Here is an 18,071-nt window from a genome sequence, read left to right on the forward strand (position 1 = left end):
ACGAGGAAATAACAAAACAGACCAGATCAAATGAAAGATAAAGGGACACTTCAGATGCTTACAGTAACAATCTGAGCCGCTCTGTGCCAAAAATAACCACTTTTAATGGACATACAGTGACGATTGCCCTGTGAGTGCCCTGTAATTGCCCTATGTGCCTTCACTGCCGCTTGTTTTAGCAGCTGCCAGCCGTTGCTGGCTCCCTCACTACTGTAACAGTTTCAAAAATTGTTGTTCACATCAGTGTCTTTGATCAATTTACACGCGGAAATAGGGTCCAGGTTGAAAAATGGTGAAGTTATCCTTTAAAAGGGCACTATACTGAAGGGTAACATTTTGTGATCATGTGCTTTCCTCCAGATAGCCTTTAAGTAAATTGATACAAAGTTCAGATTAACTGGTTGGATTGAACAGACGTATAAAGCACAAACAGCTTCTTACACAGATTACATGATGCTGTTGCTGCTGGTTTTCATATCATGTGAGTGAAACTGCTATAAGATAATTGGTGCTAACGGTTTCTCTTGCTCCTCCTGAGCTGACATTTACCAGTTGAACAAGTTATATCTTATCACTCAATTACTGCATCACAGAAACTGATTAATCGTAGGTAGATTTTGGGGTTTGGGTGATAAATGCCACTGGATTTGTCTACATTTTGGTTATTATTATTATTAAGTCTTTTTTAATTAAGTAGATTTCAAACCAATCTCAGAAGCCATCAGATATCGATCTGACAATGATTTAGACTCTGGGAGCAACGGCCAAGATGTCAGGGGTTCCAGCGTAAAGTGCACTACATTGCAGATAAAAATAAAAGCTGATACAAAGGTAAATTGTCCTTGGACGATAGCTGATGGATTCTGAGATTGCATTTCGGCTGAGGCATTCCACCTCATTTGCTCTCTACACGGACTGTTAACTTGCATACAACCAGAGCCTGCTCAAACGTGATTGGTCAATACTAAACAAGACTACAAACACAAACCACAACACGTCCGATACCAAACACTTTTCCCATTGCCTACAGGTTCTGTATATATACACACAGATATCTGTTTATAGGAACCATGTCACAATCTCGTGGTTGTTTCACTGAACCCAGTCGCTGCATGGCTGAGCACAGATGGTTCATATTATAATAAAAGCAGATGATATTACCAACCACTCCTTTTTTAGGGGACTTTTTTTTATACCATTTAAACAATATCTCTGTCATATTTCAACATTTCAACATGGTTGCAAAGCCATTATTAAAACTGAAGTTGTTTTTGATGGTGACATTTTTAGACCAGTTGAATCTATCTGCTATTATGATGAGTATTTACATCATAATAGTGACCACAAACAGTGCTTGGTAAAAAGTTGTTCACAGTCCAAGAAGTGGTCGTTTTCCAAAATGCCTCAAGTTGGGAAGAAAGCTTGGCACTCCGCCTCAGGGGCCAGCTGTGGTGCACCAGACTTCAACTCCACTCATTTGGAGTTTTACAATTTCTACTACTTATCTACTCTTCTTGTTTTTTGTTTACCCTGAGCACACATATTTGTACAATCTGTAGAAGCCTCTGCGGGCACATCGTCTTTCTGTCAATGAACAGAACCTGGTTTTGATTTTCCCACAGATCTGCCGGTGAGAGGAGTGGTCCCCAGCACCCAGCGCTTTGGCACAGTGACTATGTTGGCACAGGCCCAAGCTGAACACCCCCCACCCCCTTTCCCAGGGCCCTGGGAGTGTAATACATTACTAACAAAATCCCACTTCCCATTCCTCTCAAACTTTCACACCCCTGCTCCCTCCCTCCTACGGCTGGCATGCCCCCTGAAAAGGGGTTCGGGGTGACATGCGTATGACTCCTTCCATCTCTGCTACTTTTCCCATCATTCCCCCGAGTGTTTTAGCTTCAACATTTCATCTTTTTTCAACATAAGACTCAACATAAATCTTTAAACTAAACTTTTATAGTAGTTTTAAAGTACTTTTTAGAAATTTTTTTAAAGGTATGCCAGCTATGGCACAGTGGCAGAAACCCAGCTACCAAAACACACCAGAAAAAAATGCAGACCCTTTCACTGTTAAAGGGATTTAAAGGGAATAGTTGCCTATTCACTCCAACACTGAGGTTATAAATATGAACCCTCATTCTGGAAAAAGCCTGGCTTGTTTGCACCGCCGTTCTCAGCACGGCATTGAGGGGAAAGTATTCACGGCCGTGTATGTGTCTGGGTAACATGTAATGACATTATTCTCACCAGGGTGACCCCTCATTGTCACCGTGCTTTCTTCTCCCGGGCTCGTGAAATTGACATAAGCTTTACAAACATTCCAGGCATTTTTTTCTCAAGGCCGGGATCTCTTTGGGGCCTTTCATGGTGAAAACCACCAGCATGAGCAGCACCACCTAGTGATGATGTAAGTGCACACACTGCATGTGTCCTCCAGCCAAAACAAGGTATTGAGTCAGATTTATAATTAGTGTCCACTTAAAAAGGAATCAGATGCTTTAAGTTGAATAAAACCAGCTTACACTTACTGGTGTATGTGTGTGTGTGTGTGTGTGTGTGTGTGTGTGTGTGTGTGTGATTTCAATCTAATAAATGTTTCAAACTATTTAATATACATGAGGCTTACCTTAAAGACTGTGCAATTTTAAATTACCTTGCAATATATGACTGGGCTTCCAATTTTGGGGCCACTTTTCTCAATGGAGCGATGAATTAGCACTTTGGGAACGCCCAGCCTGCTGTATCCCGTGCAGTCTGCAGAGATGTGAGATCTCCTCTTTATATCTGCAGGTAGAGAAAAGGCTCACTGTAACAGTCTTCTATTATATGACTTACACATCTAGTGACTTCCTGACCTGCCCAGGTGGTTGTCAATGTAGTCCTGCAACTCTGACACCTGGGCCTCTGCAACTGTTGCTCTGGTGATGAGAAGGGCGCGCTCCTTCTCAAAGCCCACCTGTTTGAGAAAAGGAAATGAGGTGAGTGAGGTTATAAAAGTTGTTTTGCGTGAGGGATTTAATTCGACAATCCAATTTTTAAAGGCTGAGAGTTTTGTTTACCAGTGTGGCCTCTGTCATCTCCCTCAGCTGTTTCCTTATGTCCGTCCAGGATTCCTCGCATGCCGGCCTGATAATGTTACATTTTTCATAACTTTTATGACACAATCCACAGCTGACCACATTCGTCATTTGGTAAAATGCAAAAATGACACTCACTCCTGATGGCTTAAATTCTGAACGGGCATTTTGAGGCCAGCCACCTGGAACAGTTAAGTCAGGGTGAAGGACATAAACACATAAATGTATGTAAAACTGAGGATGGAAATGAGGAGATGGAGTGTGTGACATAAGCTGAATCTGAGCCAAATTATTTTGCTCCTAAAAAGTAGTCAGGTATTCTCTAATTATGGTTATGTCTTGTTTGTTTAATCTGTGCACAAACAGAAATGTAAAAACACCAACGTCTGGTTTTATAGGATGTCACATGCTTGAATATTTCTTGGCTGGGTGCAGTGACTTCATGGAGTCCCTGCTAGTTGAAAGTTGCTGCTCCACTAAGCAAATTAGCATATTTCCAAAATAGGCTAACGCTTTCTTTAAAAGCACGTCTAAAATAAACATTAACTGCTGACACTGCTTTGACAGTCACCATTAAAAACCGCCCAGTAAAGATTTAATAGCCACCCATCCATCAGTGCTTCTACATGATCTGCGTCAGTAAAGCCTTTTTGACGCCGTAGGACAAACTTTAAAGTCTTTTTTTTTTCAGTTAGCTGCTCACAAAACAAATAAGGGAAGTATGGACACAAAGACAAATCCCCACAGACCAAATACAAGCAATCGCCAGACAAAACAAAAGCTTAAAAGAAGCCATTTTTGTTTTGCGTTACCTGCTCCCGGGCCGCCTGCAGCTGACCCTCCAGCCTTGCTTTGTCCTGGCGAAGGTGCTGGAGCTCCTTCTCAGTTTCATCTCTGAGCTCAGCGGGCTCCAAACTGAAGTGGCCTTCTGGGGGTCCAGGGTTAAGACTACTGTCTGGTTCGGCCAAGATCTGCTCCCTCTGAACCCTAAATATCACAGTGTAACAGTGTTTTATCCTACTAGATATTTGTGTGAAATGATGTCATCAGTAGTGTATGAATTCTTGAGTTATAGCCAAAAATGTGTTTTGTGATTTCACAGTGACCTTTGACCACTAAAATCTTATCAGTTCATTCTTGAGTCTAAGTAGACGTCTGTGCCAAATTTGAGGAAAAACCCTGAAGGTGTTCATGTGACTGGAACAAACAGACAACAGGAAAACATTAATCAAATTTCTAATCTTTGTTTCTAATTGCCAAAAATCTTTACCTCTTCAGGCCTCATCTAAGAAAGGAAAATCACTCACATGATGCGCAACTTGTTATGAAGGGTCACAAATCAACATGGTTTTGTATAAACATACAGCCAGCAGATCGAGCACAAAAAACTGTCCAGAAATACTACAAGGGATGATGAAACAGCCTCTGCAAAAGAGTGTACTCATGACTAAAGTAAATTTCTTAAGTTTGAATAATTTCTTCAAATAGAACAGTTCATTTTTAGGATTTGAACACTGTGATATTTCGAGGGAAAACTAAAACGTCAGATGTCAGGGTGTCAGTGTTGATTTTGACCAGTGAAAAGAGGTTGAAGATGAAGCAAGTGTGTGAAACTTCGCAAAGCAGAGGTAAGGCAAGCTGTTTTTCAAACAAGCAACATGTCACTTAGCCTGTTCACTGATGCACAGAGCAGGTTAGGACATCTTCACTGGGAAAAAATTAAACAATCTTATGTTTGCTTGTTTACATTGTGTCAAGTTAGGAGGGGGTGTTAAGGGGTCATACGCAAAAGAGGTTGGAAACCACTGGTGTAGCAGGGTTTAGCAGCATGTTTATGGTATAGGTATAACCAGGCCAGACGTTATGGGAAATACAAGCAGGGGGACAACATTTTCAAAAGTGGGCCCCTCATCCACACCCAACAGGCAACAGGGAAGGGGGGGGGAATAAGATTTAGAGAAAAGGAAAATCAAACATTTACTTAGGAAATTACTGCAAAGTATTAAATCATAAGATCAAATCAGGAGTGAACGAATATTTTTTTTTAATCAAATATTGGTTAAATTGTATGCAGAACTCAAATAGCGGAAAGAGTACATGGCTGTCAACTGTAAGTTTTCCAGTAACACCCAATTATGCAATTTCAAGACTGTTCAGGGACCCTAATGTGCAGAAATATTTAAATACACCGTGTTTCAAAAATGGGAATAATCCTTTTTCCCCTCAACAAAATTTAGCGTAACTTTGGAGCATTATTTGACCCCCTTTCCGACAAAATAGCATAACAAGATTACCAATGGATGCCTTAGGTCCCGTGGCTTAATATGATACCTGTGTCTTTACGGCAGCTTTAAAACTGAACATAATACAGCAGTTTGTCTCTGCTCCTTTCATCATCTTCTTGTTCTCTCTGTGCTTTGACTTTTTTTGGGAGCTCCTGATTTTTGGTGGGGCATTCTGACTCAGCTAATCAGGCAGAGGGCATGGGTATAAACACTGAAACACAGGACTTAAAAAGGCACATATCCATGTCTTAAATAAGACTAAGCACACAGGAACTCCCACCTGTATGCAATAAGGAGAGCATGATGGGTCTTGGTGACCTTCTGAAGTCTCTTCTTATACGAGCGAGCAGCAGAGGCGAGCTGTTCCTCCCTGACCCTGTGGGATGAGCGTACATCCTGGAGCATGCTGTCCACATGTGCCCTCATCTTAGAGGTGTCTGACGGGCTTTTACTTTCTCCAAGTCCATCAATGTATTCCTGAATGAAAGACACACAGGTGGATGTTGTGTTAGAGACAATGTCCCACATTTGTTTGTAGACATGCCTGTGTAGGCACTGCAACTCACAGCTAAGTCTTGTAAATAGTACACAAGCCTTGCACGGTACTCCTCGTTCAGCTCTTTGACTTGAAGCTGCAGCTTTGAGTTCTCTTCTTCGACCTCCTTCACTTGGCTCTGAGAGCACATCAAGGCCTGGGACAGAAATGAGGCATAAACATGATTTGACACATTTCCACCAAGTAAACATTAATGCAGATGTTGGGGGAAAGTTACTGTAAATCAGTAGTCACGCTCACCGCACTCCGCTCAGATAGCTCCTGCTGGCTATTGCGGATCGCCCTCTTGTTCTCCTGCTGCTCTTTCCCCATCGCCACCCTGCTGACCAAACACAGGCTCCACACCAGCCACATCACAGCGACATTGCAAAGAGACCACATCACACACACACACAGCAAAGAAAGCCACGGCGTAGAACAAAAAATCAAAGAGGCGACCACAGAGCAGATGCCAGTGGGATGAACTCTGGGGACGTGCATCCTGAGATGGGTTTGGCCGTTTGATGACTGGAAATGGAAAGATAATGACGTTTCATCTTAATTAAGCTTGTGCACGAGTAAATGACAAACATTTACTGGCCCTCACACTCTCTGCTCCAGTTTCCTCTGCTGCTCCTCGTAGCTGTTCTTCATTTTCTCCAGCATGGCTTTGATCTCATCTTGGTTTCCGAGTAGCTATGTGAGAGCATACGAACGAAAATGAATAGACAAAGGAGGAAGTTGGTTTTACTGATGCCCGTAAAACATATGTGTTGGCCACTGATCCCAAGAGTAAATGTTTTGTATAAAAATACTTACAGTTTTTTCCATAGCTTTTTGCTCCTTGTCCAAAGCTGCCAGATCCTCAACCTGTCAATGCAATGATGTTATAAAATTGAAATAAATATTTGACTTACACCATGGCAAGCAAAGAGTGACGTTTTTTGAAGTCAATAAGGAAAGCATTCATAAATGTGGCATTTAAAACAGTCAATTTCTTGCACAACCAAGGTTTTGCCTGTGAGTATAAAATGGGAAATGATGTGGGAAACAGTAGAGTTGTATACCCAAAGGTACCGTTCCAGTGGTTGCCTGAACTGTTTGGAGAAATGTGAGACACATGATCCTCACTAGAAACATTTATTTTTTTCATTTTTTTACATGGACAAGCACATGTTCTGCTTATGTTGGAGCTGAGTAACATTTTTTTTGGATAGCAAAAATTGGACTAACACGATCTGTGTTTGGTTTTTCAACAAAACTGAGTGGTTTCAGTAATGACAAATTCTATTTTGGTGTGGGCAACTAAAACAGAGGCCCCAAAGTTCCAGGAACTTTAAACTAGGGAACATGCCAATTCCAATTTGCATCTAAAGAGCGGTGAAGAATACCTGTCTCACCTTGACTCTGTTGTGTGACATGCGGCTGATCAAGGCCCGCACCCTGTCCAGCTCACTGTGCAGGCCCTGGGTGGTAGTCTTCACACTCTGCTGCTGCTCCTCCACCTGCCTGCGGAGGGCGTCCTGGGCCTGAGCCAGTGCCAGCAGCTCAGCACTCAGCTCCTCACTCTGAACTAGTTCTTCATCCCGGGCCTTAGCCAGAGCACGGTAGTTCTTCTTCAGCGTGGTGTACTCCTCTGTCAGGTCTTGGCCGCTTTTTTCTCCCACTTTCAGACGAGCCTCAGCAGACTGGAGTTCTCTGAATAAAGTGTCTCGCTTCATTTCAAGCTCTGTTATTTCACCAGCTTGGTTCAATATCTAACAAGAGGGAATACAGTGTGGCACAGACAGCCTCTGTGAATCAGGATCACACTGAATATAGCCTTCATTTGTATTGCTACAAACAACACATTTTATCCATGGCTTGATCAGGTTTGCTACATTTTACATACCTTACCAACTCATCACTTCAAGCACACCCTCACCTTGTTTTTCAGCTCAAACGTCTCTTCTTCAAACTGCTCTCTCATCTTGTTTGCCTGAATTTTCTCCTCCACAAGCTCCTTAGATATCTGAAAGATGAGAGGGGAACCAGGGATAGATTCCTGAACAGGCCTAGTGAGGACAGGCCCAGGGACCCAAAGTGCCAGGGCCCCCCCTAGCCTTCACCTGCAAAATGTAGAAGCATACCGACCAGGACGAGACTCATAATGACCACAAAGCGATGCAAAGGAACTGCAAAGAAACACAAAACTACAAAAACAGACAAAGAAAGCACAAAGAGACCAAAAACAACAACAAAAAAGACACAAAATTACCTCAAACAGACACAAAATAAGTATAAATAGGGGTAAAACTACCACAAAGAGACCCCAAACAACCAAAAAAAGACACAAAATTACCCCCAAAGAGATACAAAATAACTACAAAAAGGGACAAAACAACCACTAAGAGACACAAAATGAACTCAAAGAGATAAGGCGAGGCGAGGCGAGGCGAGGTAAGGTAAGGTAAGGTAAGGTAAGATAATATAAGATAAGACAAGATAAACTTTATTGTCCCAAAGAATATTTGTCTTGGGCAAAAAAGTGCTACACACTACTGCATAATATTTGAAATAGTTCCTTACCACAGGACAAACCAGATATAGTGGTCAGCATGTTATCACATGAAATGGAACAAAAAATAAGGCTAAATACTGCACATACCCCATATTAAACAAAGCAAACTACAAGACAATAATACTACGAAATGCCTAAAAACATGTGATCGTGAGTTGTGCAAACTTAAGCACCCAAGCCTACCACTAAATTAAATCAACCTGCTGCTAAGCTCAGCAAGACGTTACTATTATGTGGGATTAAGTAGTTGTTTGTGCAGTAATGTAATAGATGTTGGGAGGAGGGAAAACATAAAACGGTTACTTTTGCATCTGCTGGTTCTCTAACATGTTCCCGGCAGAAATAGTTGTATTCAGTGTGAAGAATGTGTGTCAGATCATTTAGACTCCTGTGTGCATGTCTTAGTGCAACAAAAAAGAGGCAAACTCTGTGTTTCTTGCTCCTATGCAGAAGAGATGATGGGGCTTTGCATAGCTGCACCCAGGGGCCTCATAATCTGCTCATGCTGGGAACACACATTCTTCTGGTTTCATACAGAACATACATTAAATTCCTTTTCATTTAATCCCTGCTCAACACAGCTGATGAACTCTACCTTCAGTTTGTCCTCCTCACTCTGGACCAGCCTGCAGGACAGGTCTGTGTTGGAGCTGGCCAGGTGGCCCAGTCTGCTCTCCAGGTAGCCCACTTTGGTGAGGAGGCGGTCATTTTTGTCACGCAGCTGCAACTAAAGTGAGGTGAACATAAACAGTTGGTACAATGAGGAGACAAAGGCACAATACTCGCTTTAATTACCTTCCATGTTGGCTGTGTTGTAGCTACACCTCATGGACAGTTATGCTAATTGTTCACTTCCCTCAGTAAACTAGCTTACCTCACAGACCAACTGACGTTACCTAGCTAAAAATGGCCTTGTTTAAGAGTGCAAAGTGCGTATAACCCGGTATAACCCCGCATATGAAGACTGGCTAGTGTATTATACTTACATTTTCTTCTGTCAGAGCTTGAAGTCGCTCCTGAAGCTCATTTGAAGTTACCTGTGTGTCCATCTTTATCCACTGTCAGCAGCAGCTCACTGTATCCACCAACAATAAGTTGCCATGGCTCGACAACAGAGACAAAACCTGCTGTAGACAACGGTTATTTTTAGCTTACTCCATTTTATATCGAAGATTAACAAGCTACCACTTTTTTGCAGATACAAATGATACTGTAAATATTCAGAAATAAGTAAATTTAACGGTGTATTTGACTTTAACCAACCGTTGAGGATTAAAGCGTTACTTCCTTTGTATTACATAAATAGGCTGTATGGAAACCACATACGCTTACATTAAAGGGATAGTTCAGATTTTTTTTAAAGTGGGGTTGCATTGGTTACTTATCCATAGTTAGTGTATTACAAACAGTACATGTCAGTCAGCACATCCCCATTTGGGGGAAACTGACTGGAGTCTGGCAAAGAAGCTAAGCAATGTATTGCTGTGGATGGGGTCCGCAACAAAACATATATTAGCCACCTAAAAAAGTCCCGCCAGTTTAAGTGCAGGTTATATTGAGAATATTTTCACCACTTTGTGTTTTTATCAGACAACCTGTTTCCTCAGAGAAGCCGTTAACAGCTCCTAGCTGTGCTCTCGTCAAAGCCACCACACGCCATTGACAAAAACAGTCATTTTAGCTCACTGAACACAGGAGTTTCTAGTCTACTGCTGCCTCAATCAGTTAGTTCATTTGTGTTATTGTGTAACTTTGGTGAATCCTAGCTTACCCTTTTATATGCCAAAGTCACACAATAACACAAAAAGAATAACTGAGGCAGTGGTAGACCATCAGCTCCTGTGTTCAGCATTGTTAAATCACTGTTTTTCTCAATGGAGTCTGGCTGGTTCACTTTCCCATTAGAAAATCACTGTCTGAAAGCAGTGAAAATATTCTCAATATAGCATGCACTTAATCTGATGTTGATTATTCTAGGTGGGACGTTTTTTAGGTGGCTACAATATGTTTTGTTGCTGACCCTCCACAGCAGTAGCTCACTTAGCTCCCAGCCTGCTTCTCCATACTGGGGACCTGCCGACTGACATCTACTGTATGCAATGTACTGTCTATGGATAGGTACCTTATACAACCCCACTTTAAAAAATCTGAACTATCCCTTTAAATTATTGCTTAGATGTGATTTAGCCTTGATTGTTTCAACCTGGAAACCAACAAGGCTGGACCATGCCTTACCCACTCTCCACTGAAATGTATTTGAGCCACTGCTTCTAACATTTACCGGGTTAGTAAATGTCTTTGAAAGCAGCGCCATCTTGTGGCTACAGTAGGAAACAACTAAGCTTGATGGGCTGGTATATCACTGTAACAGACCCAGTGCTGGAGGGTAACTAGTTACATGTAATCAAATGACAAATAAATGTAAATGTAATCAATACAGTTGCTAAGAAAAAAAGTAATTATATACAGTTCCCAATCAAAATGTTGGTGATTACAAATTAGTTACATCCACATGTATTATTCTGGCAAAAAAGTTTATATATAGAATATAACATTACTTGTGTTACTTTGCATCTGTTCGCCATGCAGGAATACCTTCTTTTGACATAGCCAATTTTCAGACATTTTTCAGCCTTATTGCATTTCTTAGAAATGTAATCAAATGTATTAAGTTACACTACTTTGATGAGGTAATTAAAATAGTTACACTAATCATTACAATTTTTACAGAGCATCTGGTAGTACATTTTAAAAGTAACTTTCCCAACACTGGTGACAACACTGGCTTCATGTTATGGTTAAATAATGTGTATTGTCTCATACATACAATGCGGTTTAATTTTAAAAATATTTTATTATAGGAACTTTAACAATGTATAGGAACAACATATAGTAGTGTAAAACACATAAATTCACGTGCTACGTAGAAATTGACTCACAGGTTATCAAAAATAGCTGAAAAATTCTTTACAGAAATTTGACTTTTGACACAGAGGATACTTACATTTAATACATTAACTGAATACAAAATACATTGTACCAAATGATTGTAAACCTTATCATCAGATGTGGGGATAAATCTACAGCAAACATGTTAAATATAAAATTCAGATGAAAGGCAATAATCTGTGTTCAACATATATATCATATGATAGTGAAGATTCAGTGGAATTTAGACAATCTAGTGTATATCTGAATGCACGACCTCTCCATTAGAAATATTGTTTAAATTTATGTGAATATGACCATTAATATATCAAAACTATACAATTAGAGCCCCTTATGTTGATTCTTTGACTTCGTCCTCTATCACACTTTACAGTTGCACTTTAATATATTGCAGGTCACAATATTGGTTTATGAGGTAGGAGACACCCTGTCTTTAAGAGTGTGGAAGATTTTAAATAACCTCACATGGTCTTGGTGTCACTTTTTCTCCTCTCGTCTCTTCTGTCTTTGCTCCACAGTGCTCATCCATGTATGTGATAAACAAGTGCCCTCAGTTACAAGCAACTACTGTGCTCATTTCACCAATGTGACTTCTGTTGGTGACTCTGACACCAACTGTACAGTCGTCCCCGGTCTCAGAAAGTGCAGACTCTTGCATATTCATGCCCTTGAAAATGCAGATTCTTGAATCCAAATACATGAAAATATATTATATCATTAAAAAATCATAAGTAAGATTTATTTAAGAGACATTTAAGTCTTCCTCCACTTCATCCTCCTCCTTCACATTGTGCCTGTGTTCACCACGCTCCATGGGTATACCCAACTCTTTCTGCAGGGCCTCTAGGCTGGCCTGGCTAACGTAGTACCTGACGTTCTGCGATGGCAAAAGCTTCTGGAGCTCCTCCAGCTTACGGTAGGCCTTGAGGAGAAAGATGGAAAGAAGAGCCATAAATCTGGAGACATTAACAATAAATCGTCATTTCAACTAATTAAAAAAGTAGAAAAACATGGTAGTCACCACTTGGTAGTTGCCTTGCTGACAGTGGTGTTCTACCAGGAATCCAAATGCATCGCCAATCCTGACCGCAGGGTCCAACTCAGGCTCCTCCAGCAAAGCTTCACATAACCGCACTGCCTCACCAGCATCCTCTGCATACAGCCTGCAGACAGAAGACAAAAGCAACTAAAAACACCTTCCACAACAAATTGTCTGTTTCTGAAGGAAAAAAGATGGACTTATCAAGATGCAAAATAAAATGTGAGTTATATTCTTACCTGCGTGCGAGGACAAACTTCTTGATTAGTGTGACTCTGTGCTGCAGGTCAGCCAGTTTTACTTCGTGTTGTCCAGATGAAGAGTCCTTTGCTTTTGAGAGGCACTTGTAAGCCTCAGTCAAAGCGTCTAAAGCCTTTTCATAGTTCTGGTAATCATCAATCTCCACCTTAACAATGGTAAACAACAGCAAAGAGAAACAGTTAGAAGGGTAACATTTATCCTACAGATCATGCTTGCTGTTATGTAAGACCACAGCCCTTAATTTATCAGACCACAAACAATAAACACCACTACATGGACGGATATTTTTATGACGTATTGCTCTACCTGAGCACAGGCTTCATAGAAGCCAGCCAGTAGGTCTGGTGCCCTGCCTTTGGTGTAGAAACCAATGATTGTCTTCAAGATCTCTGGATCCTTCCGCCAGTCCAGAGACTGGAGATAGTTGGCGGCCATGATGAAAAGCTCCTTCTGGCGAGAAATAGTGGCGAAGAATACTATTTTCTCTGTGTCACCCGACTTGAGGAGTGCCCTCATGGCCTGTTGGGAAAAATAACCAACATTATTTAGGTTTAACACTGGCATATATGAACTTGCATCATATTTGTGTGTGTGAACTGCACATGTTGCTGATCAAGTTCATTTTTCTAAAGTGTACCTCTACTCTTTATTCAAGTGTATTTTTGAGCCAGTAATCTTCTTTTTATTTCACTTATTTTTGCCAAAGAAGCACCACCTGTCTTTTGATCATGAAAGACAGATTCTACCCACCCCTGTACAGCGTTTACCACACATAACAGTATTACCTTGAGCTTGTTGCCGGCCTGTGTGTATTTCTTCGTGGCTAAGTGATAATTGCCCTGACGCATGCAGCAGTCTGCTATCCTCTCCAGCAGCTCCTTTCGGGCCTCTTCAGACAAGTCTTTTGAATCAGTCACAGTCATTCTCTCTGCCAGCTCCTCTGTGATGGTCAAGCTTTGGGTCACACACAGCTCCAGGGCTTGATGGTACTTTGTTCATGTACACACAAATGAAAAGACACACATAAGAATGCAGATATGAACTGATATTTTCATGTACGAGTGATGATGTGTGACAACCAGGTACCTTCTTGGCTGCTACCAGTAACTCCACAGCCTTTTCATACTGGGAATGCGTGATGAAGAAGTCGGAGCAGCGTGCCAGGAGGGCTGGGTCAGAGTACTCATTTAGATCCTCAGCAATCAGCTGGAGTGCAGAGAACTGCTGGGTGGCAAAGGCCAGCTCCAGAGCTTTGGAGACGTAACCAGCCTACAGTGGAGAAATTAGAAAAAAGACATCATGCTATAACAAAAAAAAAAAAAAATCCTCTGGCTTCACATATACAGCGCAATAATGCCCCCTTGTGGAGATATTTAGAATGCATCAACCTGAGCATAACCTCAGTCATTCAGAAAAAGCAGACATTTTGTGAGGGACCTTGTGGTAGAGTGAGACAGCTCGGTCCATGTGGGTGCCTTTCTCCTCGTAGTAACAGGCAGCCTCCATCATGTCCTCTGCGTTACTGAGCAGAGCCAGATTCATCAGCTGATCATCCAGACCATTCTCCTGTTCAGACAGGACACACACACACATCAACAACTCACTGAGGGGAAGACTGAAGTGATGAATGAACAATCAGCATTTCTACCAAAGAATATCATGATAAAATAATTCATGAATACCTGTATGTTGGGTATTCAGAGTACACAGTTCCAGTGCTTTACCTTACAAAGTCGTATGGCATTGTTGTAGGCCTGGGCTCGTGTGTAGAAGTGGACAGCCTGTCTGATATCATCATGGCCCTCATAGTGCCTAGCCAGGTGGTATGATGCTGCCCTGTCACCTGTGTCATTGGCTATCTCAGATGCCTGGTAAAAGACATGAATACATATTCTCACATTTATGGACAGCACAGTATATCAATATTACTATTGGATGTTTATCAGCACAATATGTACCTAAGCTGCCAAACAAAGGCAAAAGAATGACTTTTTGTTGTTTTCGGAACAATAAAGACCTGCTCTTTCATATAAACAAATATCCTGTGTTGCTTTTTGCTGAAAAAAAGCAGGTTGTGTTTGCCTTACTTAAAGGAGCAGTGTGTGGATTTTGTGACATCTGGAGATGAGGATTGCAGATTGCAATCAGATGAAACTTCTTCCATGTGCCAAGCGTGAACTCCCAGTTAGGATTCCTTCAATGTTCATTGTTCAAGAGGTTTTTTTTTTCTTTATTGTGAGCCGAATTGTCCACAGAGGTCTCCTCCTCTCCAATACAAACTTACCAGGTGATTAACATCTGTAAAAACACTGAATAAAGCAGTTTCACGTTTCTTCAACACTGTTCCGCTCATTACAGACAGGCTGCTAGCCAAGCACCTGCTGATGTGTGCTCACCTTTTTTCTCTGATAATTTAAGATCCAGATATTCAGGAGGTTTTTACCAAGAGCCGAATTTTCCGCAGAAGTCTCCTCCTATTCTGACAAATGGACCCAGTGATTTAAACCAGTAAAAACACTGAATAAATCAGTTTCACATTAAAAATCAGTGTTTTTCCAATGCTGTTCAGCTTGTTGCAGAGAGGCTGCTAACTCTACGGTGGCCAATGCAAAAATGCAAATGGCCCTATCTAGAGCCAGTGTTTGGTTTGTCCACTCTGTGTTACTGTGGAATTGACGGTGCAACATGGCGGACTCTGTGGACAAGGACTTGCTCCCTATGTAGATATTAATGGCTCATTCTAAGCTAATTAAAACACAAAAAATGTTATTTTCAGGTGATTTTACACTAAAGAAAGCATACAATATTTTATTCCATTCCTGCTAATATACCCCCCTAGATTCTACACACTGGACCTTTAACTAGAAAAAGGAGAAACCAGAACAAAATTAATAAGTGTCAAAGGTCAGGTCGAAGCTAAAGATTTTTATGTGGATAAATAACTTCACGTAAAAAACAAAGAATTGCCACATTTCCAATATTATACCAACAACTCATTTGGCTGGAAACCAAAACAACTTAAAAGTAATTTTTCTCAGTTCCACACTCTGGTGAGTTAAGGTCTTTTGCCTTTGTAGGACAGTATGGGTCAAGTGCAAATAACGAGAGTTAAGTCACTGTGGAGGGCTGTCATTACAAAACAATTAACATCTATATTAAAAAAAAAAAAAAAAGGTAATTTCTTATGTGCATTACCTAAAAAGGAATAAAATGTAACTTGTTTCGATAAAGTATTATACATGTTACAGGACACCCCTCATACAAACTGAGTGACCTTCTGAATGTTCCCCATGTAGCATTGGACTCGAACCAGTGAGAGATAATCTTGGGCACATTCATAGAAACGCAGCGCTGAATCCATGTCTGACTGGCTCTCCAGGTACTGGGCCCACCACTTATAGATGTTCCTAGATGGATAAGACAGATCTGCTGTTTAAATGTAACTTAGTGTATGCGGCAGTATGAGAATCATGTGTTATCCTCTTCAGAAAGCTTTTTTTTTACCACCAAGATTTGCTCAGGACTTACTTGTCTTTCATTTTGTTGACATAGATCTCTAGAGATGATGTGTCGTCCTGGAGCATTCTGGGTACTTCGACTCTGTGTGTGTCTGAGTTCTCATAACTGTAACAACAAGGCTGACAGTCACACTTGGTTTCCACAGTAAGACACAAATGCCAAAACTACTGCATCGTTCACATAAAACCACAACAGATTCTGTCTTACTATGCGAGGGCCAGGCTCTTGTCTCCCATGGACTCAAGGTATTTGGCATAATTGTAGTAGGTGGTGCGCAGGTGGATCCGATCGTGGCTCTCTGCTGTTTCCAAAGCTTGCTGCCATTGGCCGAGAGCCTGGTAGAAGTTGTTCAGCAGGTCATAGCGCTGACAGCTCTTGTACAACTTTTCCGCATCTTCCTATTGGAGGACAGGAAAAGATGATGGAAAGATGAGTGCTTTTGGTTTGGGAAAGTCCCACGGTCTTTACATGGTGCAGTGCGGAGGCCTAAAAAGAGGGCGTGTGATTTGTAGCCAAAGGATGTGGCATTATGTTGGACTATGGCTTTGGGGTTATTCAAGAAGAACAGAATAAATATGCTCTGGGTGGACTGTATTCTGGAACGAGGGAGTGGCCTTTCTGTCTTTATCATCTTATATTTTCTCTATTGCAATTTTTTTTTCTGTTTTTGAATGTTTTCTCAGACTAAAAATGATGAATGAATAAAAGAATGAATAGTACATCACTCAATATATATTTCATGTCTCTATCTGTCATATTTAGAATTTCAAAAGCTTAAATGTAAAATTAAAGGCTACCTTATAGCCAAACACAGAGAAATAAAATAAAATCTGTCTTTAAGGTACCCCATAAATAGGACAGAGGAAAATGAGCACAAGCTATTCTATTAGCCTATTTGTGAGTGAAGCAGTGAATATACAGTATATATCCGTTATTTACACTCTAATAGTTGAATATCTCACCAGCATGCCGAGCTGAATGGCCAACATTGCCACTTGTGCTTCTGGCTCAGGCTCAACCTCCGCCTCCTTTAGTGCTTTTGCTGCCCTGGCATTTCCCATATTCCCAAGGCACACGCGTGCCACATCCAGTCGGCGGGTTTTCACACACATCCGTGCCATGTTTTCCCATACCGCTTTACTACAGAGAAAAGAGAAATGGGTTGTTTGTAGGGGTAACATGTGGCTCACTGCATTGGAATTCTAGTATTCAACAGTAAATACAGTTACACAGAATTATTTACAGTTCAGGTTTATATTTTAAACCCTTAGTGTGCACGTAAGAATTTTGTGACAAAGCTGTCCCAAAAATGTATTTGTTCTCACTGGCCAGACCTCTAAGATTTCAGTATTAGTTCAACATTTACCACGATTATAACAAAAATCTCCTGCACATACACACTGTATAAGCACAGAGATGTAAGAATGTGTGCAGGACTTTAACACAAAGCAAGAGGCGTGCTTTCTATCTGTCTTTCCTTTTTTTCTTTTGTCTTGCTGACGTAAATCAGCCCCTCTACCCCCTTTTTTTCTTTTGCTTCAATTCCAGATTTAAGATTCCACAGCCATCTGGTCTCTATTTGCGTCCACCTCCCAACTCCGTGCTTTAGCTGATACAGATGTGGGCTGTTTATTAAAGTTAGGCAACAGGAAATACCCCAAATCTTTAGGGGCCCTGCTGTACGAGGGGGGGAACGGAGGCCAAGTGAAGAAAAAGAAAACAAGAGTAGCAACTCTCGGCCAAAAACTTGCTCTATATGGTCACAGAAAAACCAATCCTGAAACTGAAACGTGAGATATTTTAAAGTGCTGAGAAAAATGCAGCGAGCTGCACACAGGGCGGC

At 41.2% G+C, this 18,071-nt stretch overlaps 2 protein-coding genes across 2 annotated transcripts in view; both read right to left on the bottom strand.

Annotated features, from left to right (window-relative positions):
• Positions 1–2,312: 2,312 nt before the first annotated feature.
• ccdc78 (coiled-coil domain containing 78) lies at positions 2,313–9,509 on the bottom strand. Its single transcript, XM_050060475.1, is given in 16 exon segments — positions 2,313–2,375; positions 2,377–2,399; positions 2,723–2,787; positions 2,859–2,959; positions 3,063–3,129; positions 3,219–3,262; positions 3,893–4,067; positions 5,646–5,842; positions 5,932–6,057; positions 6,162–6,240; positions 6,508–6,596; positions 6,720–6,770; positions 7,301–7,657; positions 7,825–7,911; positions 9,056–9,187; positions 9,447–9,509. Coding segments are annotated over 16 exon segments (1,719 nt in total).
• Positions 9,510–11,322: 1,813 nt separating this feature from the next.
• ift140 (intraflagellar transport 140 homolog (Chlamydomonas)) overlaps positions 11,323–18,071 on the bottom strand; it is a 29,936-nt gene continuing 23,187 nt past the window's right edge. Inside the window, exons 19-30 of the mRNA XM_050060335.1 lie at positions 17,191–17,368; positions 16,436–16,626; positions 16,238–16,333; positions 15,984–16,116; positions 14,434–14,577; positions 14,147–14,275; positions 13,796–13,978; positions 13,495–13,698; positions 13,016–13,228; positions 12,688–12,854; positions 12,431–12,572; positions 11,323–12,331 (exon numbers count right to left, since the gene is read on the bottom strand). Of these exons, the coding sequence (XP_049916292.1) occupies positions 12,152–12,331; positions 12,431–12,572; positions 12,688–12,854; positions 13,016–13,228; positions 13,495–13,698; positions 13,796–13,978; positions 14,147–14,275; positions 14,434–14,577; positions 15,984–16,116; positions 16,238–16,333; positions 16,436–16,626; positions 17,191–17,368 (1,960 nt within the window). The 3' untranslated portion in view covers positions 11,323–12,151. The remainder of the gene's footprint in view (positions 12,332–12,430; positions 12,573–12,687; positions 12,855–13,015; positions 13,229–13,494; positions 13,699–13,795; positions 13,979–14,146; positions 14,276–14,433; positions 14,578–15,983; positions 16,117–16,237; positions 16,334–16,435; positions 16,627–17,190; positions 17,369–18,071) is intronic.

This window comes from Epinephelus moara, chromosome 13 (assembly GCF_006386435.1).
Source record: "Epinephelus moara isolate mb chromosome 13, YSFRI_EMoa_1.0, whole genome shotgun sequence".
In the NCBI taxonomy this organism is placed as follows: Eukaryota; Metazoa; Chordata; class Actinopteri; order Perciformes; family Serranidae; genus Epinephelus; species Epinephelus moara.